The 12,931-nt window shown below is 37.1% G+C and overlaps 3 protein-coding genes across 6 annotated transcripts; 2 read left to right on the plus strand and 1 right to left on the minus strand.

Moving 5' to 3' along the window:
* The first annotated feature begins 239 nt into the window (after positions 1-239).
* On the plus strand, positions 240-4,635 carry LOC143357362 (uncharacterized). 2 transcript variants are annotated; one of them, XM_076793780.1, is made up of 8 exons: positions 240-763; positions 982-1,273; positions 1,351-2,986; positions 3,060-3,241; positions 3,319-3,504; positions 3,751-3,923; positions 4,245-4,354; positions 4,502-4,635. In XM_076793780.1, exons 2-8 carry the CDS (start codon positions 1,211-1,213, stop codon positions 4,555-4,557), a joined length of 2,406 nt encoding a protein of 801 aa, XP_076649895.1. In that variant the 5' UTR covers positions 240-763; positions 982-1,210; the 3' UTR covers positions 4,558-4,635. The 2 variants fall into 2 exon arrangements, with proteins under 2 accessions (XP_076649895.1, XP_076649894.1); XM_076793779.1 differs by having other exon boundaries at positions 241-763; positions 3,057-3,241.
* Positions 4,636-5,164: 529 nt separating this feature from the next.
* Positions 5,165-10,078, plus strand: Ube4a (Ubiquitination factor E4A). Of its 3 annotated transcripts, XM_076793775.1 has the most exons (15): positions 5,165-5,284; positions 5,366-5,973; positions 6,048-6,449; positions 6,543-6,869; positions 6,948-7,138; positions 7,228-7,338; positions 7,409-7,609; positions 7,696-7,813; positions 7,895-8,071; positions 8,138-8,283; positions 8,360-8,509; positions 8,595-8,838; positions 8,918-9,080; positions 9,166-9,370; positions 9,466-10,078. In XM_076793775.1, exons 2-15 carry the CDS (start codon positions 5,413-5,415, stop codon positions 9,605-9,607), a joined length of 3,138 nt encoding a protein of 1,045 aa, XP_076649890.1. In that variant the 5' UTR covers positions 5,165-5,284; positions 5,366-5,412; the 3' UTR covers positions 9,608-10,078. The 3 variants fall into 3 exon arrangements, with proteins under 3 accessions (XP_076649890.1, XP_076649891.1, XP_076649889.1); XM_076793774.1 differs by having other exon boundaries at positions 5,227-5,973; XM_076793776.1 differs by lacking the exons at positions 9,166-9,370; positions 9,466-10,078 and having other exon boundaries at positions 5,220-5,973; positions 8,595-8,849; positions 8,918-9,057.
* Positions 9,648-11,357, minus strand: Aay (phosphoserine phosphatase). The gene is made up of 5 exons (XM_076793781.1): positions 11,041-11,357; positions 10,745-10,879; positions 10,515-10,660; positions 10,280-10,441; positions 9,648-10,215 (listed from the first exon to the last, which is right to left on the minus strand). The coding sequence occupies exons 1-5, from the start codon at positions 11,178-11,180 to the stop codon at positions 10,121-10,123; spliced, it is 678 nt and encodes a 225-aa protein (XP_076649896.1). The 5' UTR covers positions 11,181-11,357; the 3' UTR covers positions 9,648-10,120.
* Between the last annotated feature and the right edge of the window lie 1,574 nt (positions 11,358-12,931).

Consider the following 12,931-nt stretch of genomic DNA (forward strand, 5'->3'; position numbering starts at 1 on the left):
TGGTCTACTCCTATACCTCGTCTGTGACTTTACGTTTTTCGAACAATAGATATATTTTTTGCATAATATGGATACAATGATAACCAATAAACAATTGTTCGTTAGAAAATCGTTTCATTGCTGGACCAGAACTGGACCAGAACCTGCATCATTAGCAGCGGATTCCAAATAATGCCAGAGTGGATAAGAGATGATGCAGATTCTGTTCCAGGCTAAAAAGATAATACAGGTTCTGTTCCAGGCTAAAAAGATGATGCAGGAAAAGTGGGGACACTAAAACCCCGAGCGTGAGCACTTTCGTTTCCTCTCTGGTTAGCATTTGGGAAACGAACATGATATCTACGTGATACATACTCTGAAGTTACATGCAAAATGTCCCGCCCCTTTATGGAAATTAGACATAATACACAATCGTAAACGCAGATTGCCAATTTAACGGAAACAAACTCTACCAATTTCCCCACCTGTTAATTCGTCACTCGTAACAATTCAAATATCGTACAGATTTATCCTGCTTCTAATCAAGCTGAACAGTTATTGAAGCAGTATCTGAATTTTTCGAATAAATTAATGAACAAAGGAGCGTGATCATTCTTATTCATGGATATCAGACGATGGCGGCTCAGTGACTTCAATTCGGCACGCTTGATTAAGTTAGCAACGCGCACAACTTTTTTATCTTTTGACAAATGCAACAGAAGAATGTATCATGAATTTTTAACGTTTCAATTAATATAATATAATTATGAAACACAAAATGCAAGTAAGTAGTAATCTTATTACTGTAGGAAAAATAGATCGAGCATGTTATATCTTAGAAATGTAAAACATTGAAAAACATTTCATACTTCTAACGTAGTTTGATTGTTATTGCTTCTAAAATCTTTCGAAATGTCCAATAGATTTATACTATGTTGTGTACAACTTATATGTAAAAAGTATTACTCCTCTCTGTAATACCATAATTAACTCTTTTTTCAGGTTACTACTTAAAATCTTTGTCTTTAAGTAGTCTTGTTTATATCTTGGCGAAAACAAACGGTATGTTTGCAAATGTAACTTTCTCTGATCGGTGTATCAAAAAATATTTGATTTTCTATCCACCTTAAACAAAGGCTGTCATCGACACGAAGAAGCATACGCCGTCGAATTAATTTTATTTCGTTACATATTTGACATAGTTTTTAACAGTCCATTTAAACAAAAAACTATGGAAGCTAATTCGTACGTTTCGTGTATCAAAATTAATGGAGTTCCTATTTTACCACCTTTGGTATGCATTATAATTTCATTATATCGCAACAGCATTTATTCAAACATGGTTTTTCTAACAGATATTTTTCGTTTTAGATGACTAAGGATATCAAGGAAGAAATGTTTAATTATAAGCAAATTGCAATACGCGTAGAAAAAAAATTAGCAACTTTGCGCGTTGATCGTGAACAAAATAAAGACATTGATGCTGGCATAGACCAAAAAAATCGTAGGAATATACTAAATAATTCAAGAGAAGATCCATTCCTTTTGGATTGTAATAAATGTCAAAATAAAACTGAAACGATTACCAACGGTTTTTCACCAGAACTACATGAAGATTATAACGAAGATGTGAAAAAGGATTCACAATGGAATGGAGAGACAAACGTAGATCGTATGCCCGAGTATCAAATTAGCTTATCTCCCGATGCTTATTTAAGTTCTGGGGTGGTTCCTCCGAAGACAAACACGGATCAGTTCAACAAAATAAGTTCAGCAAAATCTACTACCATTGAAACAGTATCGAATGTTTGGAAACCACAAGTGCCTACTACTTTGAATATTATTCCGATGACATTGAACAATCCTAACTGCAGAGAGGATGAAATATACAATAAAAGTGATCTGCATGATGCAGGAGATACTCCTAAGTTAGTTCGTCAGGGTTCGTACGTGCTGGATACTCCGAGCCCGGTATTACTTGCGCACATGCAAATGGAACATAACACTGATGCTAAACCTTGTACAGAATATGTTCCAACGTCGTGTTCGAACAAAGGCCATCGCAAAGAATGGAATATTTTACAAGCTAAGATCGAATGGGAAAACTGCAAAAGTAAAAGCTTTGTTCGTACTGTTCCAGCAGAATCGTTCGAATTATCTCCAGATAAAAATAGAAACAGCGATTCTAAGTTTGGTCAACGGATGCACAAATCAGTTTCTTCGCTGACAATACCTGCGCCTTTATTTGCAACGTACCCAGCTACAAGATCTGTTGATTGTATTCAAACGATGTTGGCTAACGAATATATAGAAAAGCCCAATATAGAAGCTAACTGCGATAGAAAATATGCTACGCGTAACAGTAATGAGAAACGACAAGATTTTCAGGGTTCGAAGAAGAACAATAATTTTTCTACTTTTCAATTAGCGCATAAACGCGGTATCGTTCCGGTGCGTGCAGCTAGTAGCGACAGCGGCGTGCCATTTTCTAGTAATTTGGTGCACGAGCATAATAAAGTTCCTATCAACGATAATTGTGCGGACGAAATGTCAAGGAACATAGAGACAGAAGATTTTGCATCCAAGCTAAAATTGACTGTTACCTCAGATAAAGTTCTCACTGTTTACAAGAAAGTACAAGAAATGCATAAAAATCAAATGACAGAGCTAGTTACTCGACAACAAAGAGAACAAACTTTGCTGCAAGAAGAGTTTGAGAAGCAACAGCTGCTTTTGTTAACCGAGATTCGAAAATCCTTTCCAGAAATTTCAGTTTCGCTACTTTCTGAAAATATTTTACCCACTTCATTCAATCAAGCCACTCTCGATAGCGGAAAGCTCTCCACAGACATCGGTTCCAACATGGAAACTATGAAAAATTTGAAAAGTAATGTTCAAGACGAGAGAAGAGTAGAGCATTCGCGTAACGATAATAAAAAGCTAATGCCATGTCCATTAGACAATACTTACTCCGAAATCAGTCTTCCTGCTATGGAATCTTGTTTTAGTAAGTACTTGCTATCGATTGAAACAATAGGGGTACAATGATTACGCTAAATACTGTAATTTTGTGATAGCAGTGGGAAAAGAGGAAGTTAAGACAGAATTACAGCCAGATAAAGATAGAAGTTATGAGAAAGTGTTGGTAAAAGATGGTGGTGGTGGGTGTAAACGTTTAAACGTTAGCAGACAGTTGTTTCCTTTAGATAGTAAAACTGTACACATACCGATTCTCGATAGGACAGTATATGGGTCTAAACATGTGAGGAACAATAATTTTAAATTCATATTTTCGTTTTAAATATCTACAGAATTCTGAGGAAGCTTTCGATGTTGCAGATTGAAGCTGTAAATCTGATCAATGCGTATACACGCGGCTACTTAGTACGTAGAATGATGCGAACAGAACGAGTGATTGCTTTGAAAAATACATATAGAGAAGCTTTGCACTGCATGCTCAAGTTGCATGTCGACGCACCTCTCAATCGATCGGAATCCAATTTCCTATACCGTCTTCAATTGCAGGTAATATCTCACAACGCAATAATTATTTGATAACTTCTTAAATCTAAAATCTAGAGTCTACTGTCTAGAGCAATGAATTGGAACTTACATAGTAAATCATGTCCATTCTAATCAATTTGTCAAGTCATCGAGGTAACATTTAAGCATGATTTTTTCAAACACTTTCAATTTTTATCCTTATTATTAATATGGATGTTTAGCAAGAAAATATTTACAATATTTAACAAAATTTCTTACTTTAAAAAGTGCGATGCGGCTTCTATGAACATAGTGGAATTATTTGCCCATAAACCCGAGAAAAGAATGCAGGTAATAGCGCAAGATCGTGAAATCAAGCAATCACGTACAGAACGTCCAACATCAGCCAGATCGTATTCGTTTGCGACTCAACGGACCTTAGCCAGGAAAAAACTGAAGGAGTATGACTCTGCATAGTATTATATAATACACATTGTCTTTCATATAAGATTCGATGAACAGTTTGCATGTAGAATACTATTTAAAGAAAATAAATTATTTTGTTATTTGCTGTTATCAGTTGATTATGTAAATTCGTTATTATAATATTTCGGTGTGTTAATTCGATTCTACATTTGACATTTTTAAAAGAGGACTAATACTAAGTAACAGGTGTTCGCATATACATACGTATATCGTTTTTGATTAAGCTATGTACATATAACTAGTACCGTTCAACTATGAAACTATGATTTATTTATTATTTTTTTCTTGTTTATTAGGATCGAAGAGCGTCAACCATCTTCTTTTGCTCGTTCATGCTTATCTAGATCGAGATGTCAAACTTGGACTTCAGATGATAAAGAAAAGATTCTCTCTCCAAACATTTTATGTAAGTTAGTCCATAAGTTTTATTTATCGCAAACACGATTTTTATCGACGCAAGAACTAACGGAAGCATGTTTGTCGCTGCTATTACTATGTACATATACTTTGTTTACGTACACGTTTTTAATGTAGAAATTGTTTTTACTTTCAGATCATGATATTAAAAGGAGCACTAGCGCGGGTACTGTAAGAAAACCATGGCGGTAAAATTGTAATAGTGCCTTTGATCGTTTTCGTTTTATTGTATCATACACGCGTAAAAATTATATTGTGTAAACAAGCTCACGTTGTGCCTGAATTTTTAATAAATTTTGTTACATATAAGACATCGTTTCTCGTAAGATATTCGAACCGTATCGTATGATATTCGAATCTCGCGTCAAGGTTAAGGTGAATTCAAACGCGAAAAGTCACACGAAGGTCATCATGTTATACATACATATGTTGTTTGATTCTTCTTGACTTTGCCTATCGCGTAACGGTCATCAAAATGTACAGTGGCGTTTAAAAGAAACATCATCGACATTGAAATATCGAAAAATGCGATCTTGAAAACAATTTTTTGCTTGTCACTATATTTTCCCGTTTAAACCTAATTGTGTTTCCATCTGCTATTCCTTTCTATTATTTATCGATATTAAACTCGAGATGCGCGAGATATTTCATTAGATGGATCACGCTATACGCTCACATATAAACGTACAGATGTATATGTATGCATACATGTGCGATCGGTGATACACGTCACCCTTGTTATTTATCAACATTGTCCTGTTTTCATATACCTATCCGGACATATCCATTGGGTACTGAGTATCTATGTAGTACTGTGTACTTACTCGCATACACATGTAGATAAGTATGTACATGTTGTAGGTGTAGGTTACATGTTGGCGCTGTGTGAGCGGAGCAGAACACAACGTACAGGTGTAGGGTGAATATAATCCGATGACATTCCGGCGTTTATGTGAACATTTTTCGGGTGAAACATTAAATCGTAACGACTTATTTTTAGATCAACTATACTTGTAACAGTGGCGATCGAGTTTAAACGGGTGAACAATGTGCGACAATGTGAACAACAATCCGTTCGCTGGATTGTTTTCGAGCATCAACGATGCCGTGTCATTCTCGTCACAAAATCAGACAATTATCAGCGGAAATAACAGAGTCGATTACGTTGCGAAACTTGAAAATAAAAATGTACAGGGTCAAGCGAAGCCCACGAATGTTCAAGGCTCGAAGGGTTCGAAAGTCGACGAGGAGGTTAACTATCTTCTCGCGGACGTGTTTGCAATAACGTTACACGCGACGGGAATCAATCAGAGATTGGTGTTTATCGACGTTGATTCGATCGAGCAAGCGGTTTTCGAACGATTGATGCTCTCCGATCCTGAGTCGAAATTAGTGGCCCCCGAAGATCCCCAGCGAAATACTAAAACGACCGTTTTCCCTCATATACTAGAAAATCAAGCGATATGTTATTTATTTGAATGTTATTGCCGTTTGCAACGGTATCGGAATGAGGAAGAACTCGGTGATATTGTCGAGAGAATGCAACAAGTTATTTTACAAAATGCTGGAGTGGCGTTACAAGAACCTGATTTGTTTCAAGGACAAGAGGTACAAAGGTTATCGTATACTATGCACAATTAGCGTAACCGCATCGGGTACTCTAACTCTATTACATTTTTTAGATTCACAGTCAGTTTCTTGCAATGTGTAAACTTGAAGGGGAATTGCATTGGTCTCTTGGAATTCTGACATCGTTTGTAGATGGAATTGTAAGCAAGTTGCAAACAGAGAACAAGGAACAGGCGACAGATATAATCGCTGCATCTTTTAGTCCTATTCTCGATATAATGCATAAGGAAGTGGCGCAGGCTATTCTTGGGTCTTTCTCTCAGTCCTGGTTTACGATATTAAATGTATTTTCTTCGATAGAACCCTTAGCTAAATTACTAATTCGTCATAGTACTCCTCAGAGTACTCAAGGTAGAGCTTACGCGGATACATTATTCGGTGCACTTCTTAGTTTAAGCTGTTTACCAAAAACAAAAGATGAACCATACTATTTGTTTGAAAAGTCATTCCAACAGGCAAGTACCAAGCAATAGTAACTGTAAATTCGAAGATCGAATTGCATGTCGAATCGAAATCGAACGAATAATTCGTTGTACTTCGCATTGCAGACAAGCAGCGCCATCGAACGCACCATTTGGATTGCTCTGGATGCGCTAAGCGAATCTTTACGCAAAGTTTTTCATTCGTTATTGCTACTTTCACACGAAATTCGTCACTTGACCCTCGAATGGATAGGCAATTGTCTACGTGCAAATGCGAATAGGGGCAAACTTTGGAACACGCAAAATGACATAGGCCTGAGGTCTGCATTGTTCGTCTCCGATGGGTTTATGTTAAATTTAGGATGCGTATTGCTGCGTCTTTGCCAGCCGTTCTGCATACAAGAAAATCAAACAAAAGTGCCTAAGATAGATCCAACGTATTGTGCAGCGGAGGTCAGTCGATTTTCATAGAATGGACAATTATTTTAAAATTTTTAAACAGCATCTTATAAATTTCGATAATCTGTTTAGGCTAACGAAAACGAATCTTCAATCGATACTATACATTTAAAAGGATTGTCCTCGGAAACTTGTTTAATACCAACGTCCGAAGGTGGAGTCAGACCAGTCGCGAAAAAATTTAGTTTCACTACCGAATGTTTTTTTTTAACTCACAGAGCTCTAGATCTTGGATACAGAGTGGTATTGGATAAGCTCATAAGGTTTGTCGTCCTCTTGAAATGTCAATTTAATGTCTTTTATTACTTACTTATTAATTACGTATTACTGTTCACGTTTTGCGACATTGTAGATCAAATCAGGATTTGCTGCAAATCCAAAGAATCCATGCGGAAGCACATAGCGGTGGGAGTCCTGAGGTATTTGAAATGGTAACGCAACGCATGGAAAATGAAATGAACAAGTATGGACTTTTGTACATCTTATTTTAAGTAAAAAAACATTGGAATTCTAAATGAGAATTTACGTTTTAGGTATTTATCGCTAAAAGCGAGTTTATTAGCTCCAGAAATGTTGAAGTTTTTAGCAAAGTTTCACGCAACGACAGCGTTTTGGTTGGTACAAGTGTATTTAAGCAACGGGGAAGCTGGAGAAGGGGAAACATGCGATTATACTCCAAAAGAATATAAGGAGGTAGCATTTCCATTACCAGAAGCAGTTCCAGATACATTGAGGTATGTTCGAATAAGTTACCTTACCGAGAATACTAAGCCAAACTCGACTCTGCTGTTAAGATAATAAGACATTATCGTGTTTTTAGATGCATTCCTGAATTCGTCGTGGAGAATACCATTAGATTTTTATGTTTTCTGTGCCGTATGAACCCGAATATTTTCGAGCAACAGGGCTCGTTCTTTTTAACACCTGTGCTAACAGAGGCAAGCTAGAAATACGCGTATGATAAAATTAAATTTAATTATTATTAGTTCGGTACAATGATTAGACACGTGTTACTTTAGATCATAGTACTGATGGAGTCTCAGCAACGAGTATATAATCCTCATTTACGTGCACGGCTAGCGGAGGGTTTAGAGTCTCTTTTACCAGCGAACGACGAAACCATCAACCCTATGATGCGGAATTTTGGAACATTCTTTCGAGAACAATTATTTATTACACATCCTTATAGGCTACATGTAGGTATCTATTTCTGATCATTGCAAATTTCTTCTTACTATAAAATCGTTTCCCTCGCAATTTAGATCATCCCTAATTTACTAAAAGTATTTGTAAGTATCGAAATGACAGGACAGAGTGTGCAATTTGAGCAAAAGTTTAAATATCGACGACCAATGTACGTTGTCATGGAATATTTATGGACAATTACAGAACATCGTAATAGTTTTATGTAAGTAGACAATTCATATAAACGGTGTCTACGCGAACGGTATCGTTATCATTTGCTTTGAATTTGTGCTTTACAGTACTTTAGCCAAAGAAGCAGAAGCCAATATGGAAGCTGCACAACCGCCATTGTTTCTGCGTTTTATAAATCTTTTAATGAACGATGCAGTATTTCTATTAGACGAAGCGCTTTCGAATATGGCCCAATTAAAACAATTGATCCAGGCAAGGTATACGATTTGATGTATGTTGTGTTCGTACGTAGTTTCTCAATTTCCTCGGTTTCTATAACGCGACATTGATCCGAATTTAAAGGGAAACCGGAGAATGGAACAAACTATCGCAACACGAACGCGACCAGCAAGCTCATAATTTGCATAATCTTGGGATGATCGCTAAATTTGACAATATATTGGGCAAAAAGACGATAGAAACGTTGAATATATTAACGACAGAGATCAAATCTATTTTTTGCCATCCAACAATGGTCGATCGTATTGCGTCGATGCTTAATTACTTACTACTTCAATTGGTTGGACCGAATAAAAAGAATCTGAAGGTAGCAAGGAAGTATGATCGAGCATCAAAGACGTACTGTAAAAATAAAAAATCGATCTAACAAATCGTTTTCTTCCTAGGTGAACGATCAAACGGAATATGCGTTTGATCCAGCAAATTTGGTGCTGAATATATGCAAGATCTATGTAAATCTTAGTCCAGTCGAATCGTTCACGCTGGCTGTTTCTCAAGACGGTCGATCGTATAGTCCCGAACTTTTTCAATTGGCCGGCAATGTTCTGGGTAAATGAATATCGTTTATCGTTGTATTAATTTTAGCAACAATTTCATTCATTATGACTGAATTGAATTATTGCCAATATTTCAGTTCGGATCGGCGGCGTGGGTATATTAGGGTTTTTCAATCAGTTCGCCGAAGACGTAGAAGCGGCCGCGAGTCAAAAGAGAGAGGAAGATGAAATACTGGTTGATGCTCCCGACGAGTTTCTCGATCCTATTATGTCTACTTTGATGACGGACCCTGTCATTCTTCCATCCTCCAAGATGAATATCGATCGCCAGACCATTGCAAGGTGAATGTCTTATTTTCTTTTGTTAGCTTAGAAGCGAATCGTTCAAACAATTACGCTATCCGAATTTTAAACAATACGATATTGATCTTATTTAGGCATCTACTGAGCGATCAAACGGATCCGTTCAATCGATCTCCTCTCACAATGGATATGGTCAAATCGAACGTCACGCTTCAACACAAAGTTCAAGATTGGATAAAAAAGAAGAAACAAGAAAGAACGAAAAGTTGTCAGTGATTACTGGACAAGTGTAAGGGAAAATCAAAAAATTTCACGATTTTATGAAGAAAAGATGTATAATTAATATGTACACAATCGACCCATGAATTCTCAGATGATGACGAAGAAAAGAAAACACAATCTAATGCGGTCCAAGTGTGTTATATCTGTTGCGTTAAATCGATTTGTTTCGTAGCACACCCAGGAACGTGATTTTGTATACCAGTGCTTCTGATAAGTACATAGAAATGTCAACGTCGCCTTACAATTAGCGTGATTCTATAGAATTTTAACGTCGCGTTTCGCGCGAGAAATCGTCTGCTGTAACAGTTTATGTGAGGAAACACAGAGCTATAACAACATTGTTACTGCATATACGGTACATGTAAAGAAGATACAATTTATAGTGTTTCTTTCTCGTTCGATCCATATGGATGTTACAAACTGGAAGTAAATTGCAATAAAGAAATAATGGATTTTATCGATGTATAGGACGAATTTTTCCTATTGAAAATATCATATCGTATGCATTCAAGCATATAAAGCGTTCAGAAGTTCATCGAAATTGGTAACGAACCACTCAGATCCTGATCGTACGCTTTCTCTGATCACAACTCCACCGTAACCTATAGAAAATGAGGAAATAAGTATACGAACCCGAATAAAATTTACAGCTGTAACGGAACTTACCTATAAATAAATCTGCAACTGAAATAGTTTCTAAATCGGTTGCTCCATCGCCGATGTGAACTACAGATTTAAATCCCCTCTTCTTCTTAAGATACTGGATTACTTTTGCCTTGCCACCATTTTCTACGGTCGGTTGATTCTCATCGAATCCAGCATATTCCCCTGCGAAAAGCGTGATTCAACGCTAAAGTATCATACTAAAGCTAACTATGAACAAACATAAACGAATAATAACCAGTGAAATAGAATTTTAGCCTATTCGCAAACACGTTTTCTAACGGAATATCAAGCGCTACCGCAACTGGCGCGATTAAACAACGAAAGCCACCAGAAATTAGAAACACTTGTTTTTTATGCGCTCGAAGGGCTGTTACCAGAGTTCTGAAATTGTCAGGAATTTTAGAGGAGTCGACTGACTGTAAACAGTATTACATTTACATTTTATCGATTGAAATCGTTTCCTACTCGATGCCAGGCGAGAGTTTTGGTGGGTGCGACGATAGAAACTCCACGACTTGAGTCGAACTGGGATTTATAATATTCAATCGGTCCGTCAAGGATTGTCGAAACGTAGCGTGTCCCTGCATCGCTCGTCTCGTCCTAAAAATGTTCAAATTCAATTCTGACCACGATCGAACGATCCGATCCGATCTGATCCACTCCGATCCGATCCGATCGGATTCGTAGTCGAGAAATAGCTCTGGAAACGAAAAAATCCGACAACAAAATACGCTTTTATAGACGTAAACGATAAATCTTACAAGGCAGCGACCTCCTCTCCTTTTCCGCAAAATTTTGCGAGTTCATCGATTCCTTCCTCTTGGATCAGAGTGGAATCAACGTCAAAGGTAACTGCGTCCGCCTGCTTCCATATTGATTTCAAGTTCTCCAAGTTTGCCATCTACTGGATTCACGGCAACAGGTTGCACGGAAATATCGATTAACTGAATCGCGTCAAAGAAAGCCCGAACAATTACTATATTCGTGGTAATTCTATGAAACGACAACGTTAAACTGGAACTTTTCGTCTTGCCATCTGTAGTTACGATTACCACAGCAGTAGTGTATATATGTATGTATATACGCATGTATCATTGAAACAGGAAATTGTCTATAATCTCTTCCGCCTGTGTCGAGATGCGTTACATCACTCAAGCTTATGTGCGAAGATTATCTATATCTATGTATATGTGTATACCTACATACGGTAACGTCTCGATATGTGTGAAAAAGATGTGCACGACATTCGTGAAAAATTGATCCCCACTACGACGGGTATTCCCCTCGAAGATCGGAGAAGCTCGATCCTCGGTATCGATCGCCGAGGAGCGTAACATGATTCGGTTTGAAATCAGGGAATATTGTTTGCATACATATACAGAAGTGAATTTTCGGTCCTGCAGTTGTTATATATGTCGAGACATTACATATATTACATATATGTACGCGTGCATATTTCGAGGTTAACTTAGTTCATTCGATCTTACGAAAGAATTCAAGCGAAGCTGTAATTGAAGCGATTGACCGATACCTATACTAACTCGCATATCAACGCGGAATTTTTCCTACTATTTTATTATTCGCAAGTTTACGGAGAGATTAGATATTTTGAACGTTGTCGCGTTACTCGTTCGAACGAGTTATCGATACGAAAAAGACGAGACTACATGAGACGTGTTTTGAAATGAAATGCAACGAAACGAAGTGAAATAGAATAATGGAACCGAATGGAATTAGAGATAAAAGAGATAAAAGATAGGGATATTAGAGTGGGAATTGAAATTAGAGATGGAAACACGAGTTTCATTTTATGAGAGATAAATACTAATCACGGTTTTCTACCGCGTATCACAGTATCGATCGTACAATATTTGTGGCAAACTAATTTTAGGGTAGTTCAAGATGAAGTGTCCTTTTCAACATATTTCATTTTGTATTACCCACAACACATAACCAATATCGCGAATATTTATAAATATTTTTCGTCCAGCACAGGTAGTTTACTCTAAAGTTTGGCTAACTCGCCGTGCAATTTGATTTCTGATTTCTCAAAAATGTAAAAAAAAATATGAAGTGTTTATTTTTACAGGATGGCGCAAGAAAAAGGAAGACAGAGATCGAGGGACCAACCTTTCTTAAAGCCTTTCCTGATAAGTTATCTTTGTTATAAAGATTGCAAGAAATTAAAACCAGACCTGCTCGCCGTCCAGCGGAGGACGGCGATGTTCGGAAAGGGAAACCACAAGTGTGGAACGAAGGTACAAAATAATATCGTGTTAAATTGTAAAAATATCGTGCAAACTTGTCCTACAGCTTACAAATACAAACTGAATCGGTCTAAAGACGTATCGTTGCTGTTCGTTACGGATTTTTTTTTTTTTTTAGGAAAAGCTTTAGATCAGTTCTGATCCACGAGCCATGTACATGTAACTATGCGAATACATAATATCTCTTACAATTTTAACCGTTGTTATAACTTTGTTCTTACAAAAATTAGCAACTTATAACAATATAACAGAGAGGAAATGAGAGTGCTCACGCTCGGGGTTTCAGTGTCCCCACTTTTCTGCATCATCAATTTAGCCTGGAACAGAACCTGCATCGTCTTTTTAGCCTGGAACAGAACCTGCATCATCTTTTTAGCCTGGAACA

The sequence above is a fragment of the Halictus rubicundus genome, chromosome 9 (assembly GCF_050948215.1).
Source record: "Halictus rubicundus isolate RS-2024b chromosome 9, iyHalRubi1_principal, whole genome shotgun sequence".
Classification (NCBI taxonomy): domain Eukaryota; kingdom Metazoa; phylum Arthropoda; class Insecta; order Hymenoptera; family Halictidae; genus Halictus; species Halictus rubicundus.

Coding starts and splice junctions, on each gene's coding strand:
- LOC143357362 (XM_076793779.1), top strand. CDS start 1,211: ATGGAAGCTAATTCGTACGTTTCGTGTATCAAAATTAATGGAGTTCCT. Junction 1,274..1,350: donor TTCCTATTTTACCACCTTTG/GTATGCATTATA, acceptor TTTTCGTTTTAG/ATGACTAAGGATATCAAGGA. Junction 3,242..3,318: donor CAGTATATGGGTCTAAACAT/GTGAGGAACAAT, acceptor TCGATGTTGCAG/ATTGAAGCTGTAAATCTGAT.
- Ube4a (XM_076793775.1), top strand. CDS start 5,413: ATGTGCGACAATGTGAACAACAATCCGTTCGCTGGATTGTTTTCGAGC. Junction 8,072..8,137: donor CACATCCTTATAGGCTACAT/GTAGGTATCTAT, acceptor CTCGCAATTTAG/ATCATCCCTAATTTACTAAA. Junction 9,081..9,165: donor ATTGGCCGGCAATGTTCTGG/GTAAATGAATAT, acceptor CCAATATTTCAG/TTCGGATCGGCGGCGTGGGT.
- Aay (XM_076793781.1), bottom strand. CDS start 11,180: ATGGCAAACTTGGAGAACTTGAAATCAATATGGAAGCAGGCGGACGCA. Junction 10,880..11,040: donor GGAGAGGAGGTCGCTGCCTT/GTAAGATTTATC, acceptor GAACATTTTTAG/GACGAGACGAGCGATGCAGG. Junction 10,216..10,279: donor AGTTGCAGATTTATTTATAG/GTAAGTTCCGTT, acceptor CATTTTCTATAG/GTTACGGTGGAGTTGTGATC.